The 10,000-nt window shown below is 29.5% G+C and overlaps 1 protein-coding gene across 2 annotated transcripts in view; it reads left to right on the top strand.

Annotated features, from left to right (window-relative positions):
- epb41l3a (erythrocyte membrane protein band 4.1-like 3a) overlaps nt 1–10,000 on the top strand; it is an 88,922-nt gene that overhangs the window by 42,258 nt on the left and 36,664 nt on the right. For both annotated transcript variants that reach the window (XM_052115025.1, XM_052115026.1), the window contains 2 exons: nt 8,635–8,787; nt 8,879–8,976. In XM_052115025.1, coding sequence (XP_051970985.1) covers nt 8,635–8,787; nt 8,879–8,976 — 251 coding nt within the window. The remainder of the gene's footprint in view (nt 1–8,634; nt 8,788–8,878; nt 8,977–10,000) is intronic.

The following is a 10,000-nucleotide window of genomic DNA, read 5'->3' as shown; positions in this document are numbered from 1 at the left end:
ATCCAGCTCTGCCCATAGGAAAGAAGAGTCATAAATGAGATCTCTTTAATATCTCAATTGTTTCTCAAAGACAGCAATGAGATGAAAGAGAATATAGCTATAGTCTTACAAACTCCTACAAGAGATCTCAACCATGTCTCAAACTGTGCTCAGATTTGCTCAAGATACCAACGTCTGCAATCATCAGATTCTCTGAAGAGCAATGATCTGAGCTATACTATCATTCTTAAACCATCTATTCATTGTGTCGAATGTTAATTCTCTGAATAAGGAATTTTAGCAGGACATCTGAAACAAAGTCAATACTGAAATAAAACATTACTGAAGACTCAGTTAAGTATCCTGAGCTATAAAAGAGTGACATCTGGGCTATAAACATCTTCACCATTGTTCATGATTCAGTTTTGTCCAGTAGATGTTCTCCAGATACCCACTAGAGATGTGAGTTGTGCCCATTTTACCCACAATCCCTCCTGATTCTTGTGTGATTTATTCTGTCTGGAACTTTAACACTCATAAGTTAAGCTTACAGATAGATAGAATGATAGACAGACAGAAAATTAGTTAGTTAGTTAGTTAGTACATACTTGGTACATTGTTCATAGTTAGTTAGTAGACAGATAGTTTGTAAGTTACTATATAGTTAGTATAGTTAGGGTTAGCCCTGTTATCTAGTTAGTTAGTTAGTACATACTTGGTACATTGTACATAGTTAGTTAGTAGATAGTTAGTTAGTAAGTTAGTATATACTTAGTATAGTTAGGGTTAGCCCTGTTAGCTAGTTAGTTAGTTAGTACATACTTGGTACATTGTACATAGTTAGTAGATAGATAGTTAGTAAGTTAGTATATAGTTAGTATAGTTAGGGTTAGCCCTGTTAGTTAGTTAGTTAGTTAGTTAGTTAGTACATACTTGGTACATTGTACATAGTTAGTTAATAGATAGATAGTTAGTAAGTTAGTATATAGTTAGTATAGTTAGGGTTAGCCCTGTTAGCTAGTTAGTTAGTTAGTACATACTTGGTACATTGTACATAGTTAGTTAGTAGATAGATAGTTAGTAAGTTAGTATATAGTTAGTATAGTTAGGGTTAGCCCTGTTAGTTAGTTAGTTAGTTAGTACATACTTGGTACATTGTACATAGTTAGTTAGTAGATAGATAGTTAATAAGTTAGTATATAGTTAGTATAGTTAGGGTTAGCCCTGTTAGTTAGTTAGTTAGTTAGTACATACTTGGTACATTGTACATAGTTAGTTAGTAGATAGATAGTTAGTAAGTTAGTATATAGTTAGTATAGTTAGGGTTAGCCCTGTTAGTTAGTTAGTTAGTTAGTACATACTTGGTACATTGTACATAGTTAGTAGATAGATAGTTAGTAAGTTAGTATATAGTTAGTATAGTTAGGGTTAGCCCTGTTAGCTAGTTAGTTAGTTATTTAGTTAGTACATACTTGGTACATTGTACATAGTTAGTTAGAAGATAGATAGTTAGTAAGTTAGTATATAGTTAGTATAGTTAGGGTTAGCCCTGTTAGTTAGTTAGTACATACTTGGTACATTGTACATAGTTAGTTAGTAGATAGTTAGTTAGTAAGTTAGTATATAGTTAGTATAGTTAGGGTTAGCCCTGTTAGTTAGTTAGTTAGTTAGTACATACTTGGTACATTGTACATAGTTAGTTAGTAGATAGTTAGTTAGTAAGTTAGTATATAGTTAGTATAGTTAGGGTTAGCCCTGTTAGCTAGTTAGTTAGTTAGTACATACTTGGTACATTGTACATAGTTAGTTAGTAGATAGATAGTTAATAAGTTAGTATATAGTTAGTATAGTTAGGGTTAGCCCTGTTAGTTAGTTAGTTAGTTAGTTAGTTAGTTAGTACATACTTGGTACATTGTACATAGTTAGTAGATAGATAGTTAGTAAGTTAGTATATAGTTAGTATAGTTAGGGTTAGCCCTGTTAGTTAGTTAGTTAGTTAGTACATACTTGGTACATTGTACATAGTTAGTTAGTAGATAGTTAGTTAGTAAGTTAGTATATAGTTAGTATATTTAGGGTTAGCTCTGTTAGCTAGTTAGTTAGTTAGTACATACTTGGTACATTGTACATAGTTAGTAGATAGATAGTTAGTAAGTTAGTATATAGTTAGTATAGTTAGGGTTAGCCCTGTTAGCTAGTTAGTTAGTTATTTAGTTAGTACATACTTGGTACATTGTACATAGTTAGTTAATAGATAGATAGTTAGGAAGTTAGTATATAGTTACTATAGTTAGGATTAGCCCTGTTAGCTAGTTAGTTAGTTATTTAGTTAGTACATACTTGGTACATTGTACATAGTTAGTTAGTAGATAGATAGTTAGTAAGTTAGTATATAGTTAGTATAGTTAGGGTTAGCCCTGTTAGCTAGTTAGTTAGTTAGTACATACTTGGTACATTGTACATAGTTAGTTAGTAGATAGTTAGTTAGTAAGTTAGTATATATTTAGTATAGTTAGGGTTAGCCCTGTTAGCTAGCTAGTTAGTTAGTTAGTTAGTTAGTTAGTTAGTACATACTTGGTACATTGTACATAGTTAGTTAGTAGATAGATAGTTAATAAGTTCGTATATAGTTAGTATAGTTAGGGTTAGCCCTGTTAGTTAGTTAGTTAGTTAGTTAGTACATACTTGGTACATTGTACATAGTTAGTTAGTAGATAGTTAGTTAGTAAGTTACTATATAGTTAGTATAGTTAGGGTTAGCCCTGTTAGCTAGTTAGTAAGTACATACTTGGTACATTGTACATAGTTAGTTAGTAGATAGTTAGTTAGTAAGTTAGTATATAGTTAGTATAGTTAGGGTTAGCCCTGTTAGCTAGTTAGTTAGTTAGTACATACTTGGTACATTGTACGTAGTTAGTTAGTAGATAGTTAGTTAGTAAGTTAGTATATAGTTAGTATAGTTAGGGTTATCCCTGTTAGCTAGTTAGTTAGTTAGTACATACTTGGTACATTGTACATAGTTAGTTAGTAGATAGTTAATTAGTAAGTTAGTATATAGTTAGTATAGTTAGGGTTAGCCCTGTTAGTTAGTTAGTTAGTTAGTTAGTTAGTTAGTTAGTTAGTTAGTTAGTTTGTACATACTTGGTACATTGTACATAGTTAGTAAGTTAGTATATAGTTAGTATAGTTAGGGTTAGCCCTGTTATCTTGTTAGTTAGTTATTTAGTTAGTACATACTTGGTACATTGTACATAGTTAGTTAATAGATAGATAGTTAGTAAGTTAGTATATAGTTAGTATAGTTAGGGTTAGCCCTGTTAGCTAGTTAGTTAGTTATTTAGTTAGTACATACTTGGTACATTGTACATAGTTAGTTAGTAGATAGAGAGTTAGTAAGTTAGTATATAGTTAGTATAGTTAGGGTTAGCCCTGTTAGTTAGTTAGTTAGTACATACTTGGTAGATTGTACATAGTTAGTTAGTAGATAGTTAGTTAGTAAGTTAGTATATAGTTAGTATAGTTAGGGTTAGCCCTGTTAGCTAGTTAGTTAGTTAGTACATACTTGGTACATTGTACATAGTTAGTTAGTAGATAGTTAGTTAGTAAGTTAGTATATACTTAGTATAGTTAGGGTTAGCCCTGTTAGCTAGTTAGTTAGTTAGTACATACTTGGTACATTGTACATAGTTAGTTAGTAGATAGTTAATTTGTAAGTTAGTATATAGTTAGTATAGTTAGGGTTAGCCCTGTTAGCTAGTTAGTTAGTTAGTTAGTTAGTTAGTTAGTTAGTACATACTTGGTACATTGTACATAGTTAGTTAGTAGATAGATAGTTAATAAGTTCGTATATAGTTAGTATAGTTAGGGTTAGCCCTGTTAGTTAGTTAGTTAGTTAGTTAGTTAGTTAGTACATACTTGGTACATTGTACATAGTTAGTTAGTAGATAGTTAGTTAGTAAGTTACTATATAGTTAGTATAGTTAGGGTTAGCCCTGTTAGCTAGTTAGTTAGTACATACTTGGTACATTGTACATAGTTAGTTAGTAGATAGTTAGTTAGTAAGTTAGTATATAGTTAGTATAGTTAGGGTTAGCCCTGTTAGCTAGTTAGTTAGTTAGTACATACTTGGTACATTGTACGTAGTTAGTTAGTAGATAGTTAGTTAGTAAGTTAGTATATAGTTAGTATAGTTAGGGTTATCCCTGTTAGCTAGTTAGTTAGTTAGTACATACTTGGTACATTGTACATAGTTAGTTAGTAGATAGTTAATTAGTAAGTTAGTATATAGTTAGTATAGTTAGGGTTAGCCCTGTTAGTTAGTTAGTTAGTTAGTTAGTTAGTACATACTTGGTACATTGTACATAGTTAGTAAGTTAGTATATAGTTAGTATAGTTAGGGTTAGCCCTGTTATCTAGTTAGTTAGTTATTTAGTTAGTACATACTTGGTACATTGTACATAGTTAGTTAATAGATAGATAGTTAGTAAGTTAGTATATAGTTAGTATAGTTAGGGTTAGCCCTGTTAGCTAGTTAGTTAGTTATTTAGTTAGTACATACTTGGTACATTGTACATAGTTAGTTAGTAGATAGATAGTTAGTAAGTTAGTATATAGTTAGTATAGTTAGGGTTAGCCCTGTTAGTTAGTTAGTTAGTACATACTTGGTAGATTGTACATAGTTAGTTAGTAGATAGTTAGTTAGTAAGTTAGTATATAGTTAGTATAGTTAGGGTTAGCCCTGTTAGCTAGTTAGTTAGTTAGTACATACTTGGTACATTGTACATAGTTAGTTAGTAGATAGTTAGTTAGTAAGTTAGTATATAGTTAGTATAGTTAGGGTTAGCCCTGTTAGCTAGTTAGTTAGTTAGTACATACTTGGTACATTGTACATAGTTAGTTAGTAGATAGATAGTTAATAAGTTAGTATATAGTTAGTATAGTTAGGGTTAGCCCTGTTAGTTAGTTAGTTAGTTAGTTAGTACATACTTGGTACATTGTACATAGTTAGTAGATAGATAGTTAGTAAGTTAGTATATAGTTAGTATAGTTAGGGTTAGCCCTGTTAGTTAGTTAGTTAGTTAGTACATACTTGGTACATTGTACATAGTTAGTTAGTAGATAGTTAGTAAGTTAGTATATAGTTAGTATATTTAGGGTTAGCTCTGTTAGCTAGTTAGTTAGTTAGTTAGTACATACTTGGTAGATTGTACATAGTTAGTTAGTAGATAGATAGTTAGTAAGTTAGTATATAGTTAGTATAGTTAGGGTTAGCCCTGTTAGCTAGTTAGTTAGTTATTTAGTTAGTACATACTTGGTACATTGTACATAGTTAGTTAATAGATAGATAGTTAGAAAGTTAGTATATAGTTACTATAGTTAGGATTAGCCCTGTTAGCTAGTTAGTTAGTTATTTAGTTAGTACATACTTGGTACATTGTACATAGTTAGTTAGTAGATAGATAGTTAGTAAGTTAGTATATAGTTAGTATAGTTAGGGTTAGCCCTGTTAGCTAGTTAGTTAGTTAGTACATACTTGGTACATTGTACATAGTTAGTTAGTAGATAGTTAGTTAGTAAGTTAGTATATATTTAGTATAGTTAGGGTTAGCCCTGTTAGCTAGTTAGTTAGTTAGTTAGTTAGTTAGTTAGTTAGTACATACTTGGTACATTGTACATAGTTAGTTAGTAGATAGATAGTTAATAAGTTCGTATATAGTTAGTATAGTTAGGGTTAGCCCTGTTAGTTAGTTAGTTAGTACATACTTGGTACATTGTACATAGTTAGTTAGTAGATAGTTAGTTAGTAAGTTACTATATAGTTAGTATAGTTAGGGTTAGCCCTGTTAGCTAGTTAGTAAGTACATACTTGGTACATTGTACATAGTTAGTTAGTAGATAGTTAGTTAGTAAGTTAGTATATAGTTAGTATAGTTAGGGTTAGCCCTGTTAGCTAGTTAGTTAGTTAGTACATACTTGGTACATTGTACGTAGTTAGTTAGTAGATAGTTAGTTAGTAAGTTAGTATATAGTTAGTATAGTTAGGGTTATCCCTGTTAGCTAGTTAGTTAGTTAGTACATACTTGGTACATTGTACATAGTTAGTTAGTAGATAGTTAATTAGTAAGTTAGTATATAGTTAGTATAGTTAGGGTTAGCCCTGTTAGTTAGTTAGTTAGTTAGTTAGTTAGTTAGTTAGTTAGTACATACTTGGTACATTGTACATAGTTAGTAAGTTAGTATATAGTTAGTATAGTTAGGGTTAGCCCTGTTATCTAGTTAGTTAGTTATTTAGTTAGTACATACTTGGTACATTGTACATAGTTAGTTAATAGATAGATAGTTAGTAAGTTAGTATATAGTTAGTATAGTTAGGGTTAGCCCTGTTAGCTAGTTAGTTAGTTATTTAGTTAGTACATACTTGGTACATTGTACATAGTTAGTTAGTAGATAGATAGTTAGTAAGTTAGTATATAGTTAGTATAGTTAGGGTTAGCCCTGTTAGTTAGTTAGTTAGTACATACTTGGTAGATTGTACATAGTTAGTTAGTAGATAGTTAATTTGTAAGTTAGTATATAGTTAGTATAGTTAGGGTTAGCCCTGTTAGCTAGTTAGTTAGTTAGTTAGTTAGTTAGTTAGTTAGTTAGTACATACTTGGTACATTGTACATAGTTAGTTAGTAGATAGTTAGTTAGTAAGTTACTATATAGTTAGTATAGTTAGGGTTAGCCCTGTTATCTAGTTAGTTAGTACATACTTGGTACATTGTACATAGTTAGTTAGTAGATAGTTAGTTAGTAAGTTAGTATATAGTTAGTATAGTTAGGGTTAGCCCTGTTAGCTAGTTAGTTAGTTATTTAGTTAGTACATACTTGGTACATTGTACGTAGTTAGTTAGTAGATAGTTAGTTAGTAAGTTAGTATATAGTTAGTATAGTTAGGGTTATCCCTGTTAGCTAGTTAGTTAGTTAGTACATACTTGGTACATTGTACATAGTTAGTTAGTAGATAGTTAATTAGTAAGTTAGTATATAGTTAGTATAGTTAGGGTTAGCCCTGTTAGTTAGTTAGTTAGTTAGTTAGTTAGTTAGTTAGTTAGTTAGTTAGTTAGTTAGTTAGTTAGTTAGTACATACTTGGTACATTGTACATAGTTAGTAAGTTAGTATATAGTTAGTATATTTAGGGTGAGCCCTGTTATCTAGTTAGTTAGTTATTTAGTTAGTACATACTTGGTACATTGTACATAGTTAGTTAATAGATAGATAGTTAGTAAGTTAGTATATAGTTAGTATAGTTAGGGTTAGCCCTGTTAGCTAGTTAGTTAGTTATTTAGTTAGTACATACTTGGTACATTGTACATAGTTAGTTAGTAGATAGATAGTTAGTAAGTTAGTATATAGTTAGTATAGTTAGGGTTAGCCCTGTTAGTTAGTTAGTTAGTACATACTTGGTAGATTGTACATAGTTAGTTAGTAGATAGTTAGTTAGTAAGTTAGTATATAGTTAGTATAGTTAGGGTTAGCCCTGTTAGCTAGTTAGTTAGTTAGTACATACTTGGTACATTGTACATAGTTAGTTAGTAGATAGTTAGTTAGTAAGTTAGTATATACTTAGTATAGTTAGGGTTAGCCCTGTTAGCTAGATAGTTAGTTAGTACATACTTGGTACATTGTACATAGTTAGTTAGTAGATAGTTAATTTGTAAGTTAGTATATAGTTAGTATAGTTAGGGTTAGCCCTGTTAGCTAGTTAGTTAATTAGTACATACTTGGTACATTGTACATAGTTAGTTAGTAGATAGATAGTTAGTAAGTTAGTATATAGTTAGTATAGTTAGGGTTAGCCCTGTTAGCTAGTTAGTTAGTTAGTTAGTACATACTTGGTACATTGTACATAGTTAGTTAGTAGATAGTTAATTAGTAAGTTAGTATATAGTTAGTATAGTTAGGGTTAGCCCTGTTAGCTAGTTAGTTAATTAGTACATACTTGGTACATTGTACATAGTTAGTTAGTAGATAGATAGTTAGTAAGTTCGTATATAGTTAGTATAGTTAGGGTTAGCCCTGTTAGCTAGTTAGTTAGTTAGATAGTTAGTTGTACATACTTGGTACATATTTAGAACATAGTAAATAAATAGCTGTGTTAGTTAGTTAGCGAATAGCAAATAGAAAAGTCTGAAGGTCTGTGCAGAGTTTGGTGGATGTAGCTTGAAAGCTCAAAGAGGAGTTAATGTCAGAAATTCTGGTCTTGTGTTAGAGATTTTGATAAAAATTGTATAATGGCTTTGTCACGCCAACATTTTAAACTAATTCCAGATATTATTCCATTTGTTTTTATTTTTCAAACCTCAGTTCAGTGTTCTGAATTCTTTAATGAATAGAACTAATGACCAGCCTCTCAGTTCAGTGTTCTGAATTCTATAATGAATAGAACTAATGACCAGCCCCTCAGTTCATTTGCCCCGCAGCGGTGAAAAATGGATCCACATTTAGATTACGGTCTCTTTCCAGAACTGCCACCAGATTTACCCGAGAGAATTCAATGATTTAATTCAAAACATCATTCATGTACTGTATTTCAGGACTCATTCAGAAACGTGTGCATGACTGGCATTTAGAATTATGATTGGCACCTCTCTAATCCAATCATTTGTCAGGATTCAGAGGGCGTGGAGATCATGTTGGGCGTGTGTTCCTCCGGCCTCCTCATCTACCGCGACAGACTTCGCATCAACCGCTTCGCCTGGCCCAAAGTCCTGAAGATCTCCTACAAACGCAATAACTTCTACATCAAGATCCGGCCGGGCGAGGTGAGGACACTTCTCCTGTAGGGTGCATTTGTCATGTTCATGATACTTCATGTGGTGTACTGAGAATAGAACGTATGCTTTATATGTTCAGTTCGAACAGTTTGAAAGCACGATCGGCTTTAAACTACCCAATCACAGAGCAGCCAAGAGACTGTGGAAAGTGTGTGTGGAGCACCACACCTTCTTCAGGTAAGAACGTGTTTGCTGTGATTAGGGATGTCTCATTTCTTTTAATGTTCGCATTTGTATTTAATATTCTCTGCAAAATGTGTGCTTGAAATTTCACAATTGCTTGACAGCTAGTGCCCCCAAAATAACATCATTATACTGATATACACTGCACAGACACAAACTAAAATTCTGTTTCAGCAGATATTAATGACAGAAATAGCAGGAGAAACCAAAGTTAAAAACACATTCCACATTTAATGTAGCCTACATATTCAGCTTCATCTGGTGAGAAAAAATAACAAATATATCAATAATATAATTAAATAATAATAATAATAATAATTAGAATATTACAATTAATAATAATAATTATTAATATTAATTACAATCATTATCATTATTAATAATAATAATAGTAATAATAATAATTATTAGTATTACTACTAATAATAATAATTAGAATATTACAATTAATAATAATTATGAATATTAATTACAATCATTATCATTATTAATAATAATAATTCAAATTATTATTAATAAAGTTCTTATGATTGTATTAATTATTATTTATAATAATTAGCATATTACAAATAATAATAATTAATATTAATTAAAATAATTATAATGAATAATAATAGTAATAATAATTATTAATAATAATAATAATAATTAATTATAGTAATTCGAATATTACATTTAATAATATTAATAATAATAATTATTTGAATATTACAATTAATAATTATTATTATTATTTATAATAATTAAAATAATTATAATTAATATTAATAGTAATAATAATAATTATTATTAATTATTATTATTAATAATACAAATAATTATAATTAATAATAATAGTAATAATAATTATTATTAATACAAATAATTAAATAATTACAATTTATAATAATAATAGTAATTCATAATAATTACTATTATTATTATTAATTATAATTATTTTAAATATGAATAATAATACTAATTAAATAATTATAATTAATAATAATAATAATAGTAATTATTATTAATAATAATAATT

The sequence above is a fragment of the Xyrauchen texanus genome, chromosome 42, assembly GCF_025860055.1.
Source record: "Xyrauchen texanus isolate HMW12.3.18 chromosome 42, RBS_HiC_50CHRs, whole genome shotgun sequence".
Lineage (NCBI taxonomy): Eukaryota > Metazoa > Chordata > Actinopteri > Cypriniformes > Catostomidae > Xyrauchen > Xyrauchen texanus.
Note: the sequence above shows the minus strand (reverse complement) of the source record. Positions and strands in the feature narration are given on the sequence as shown.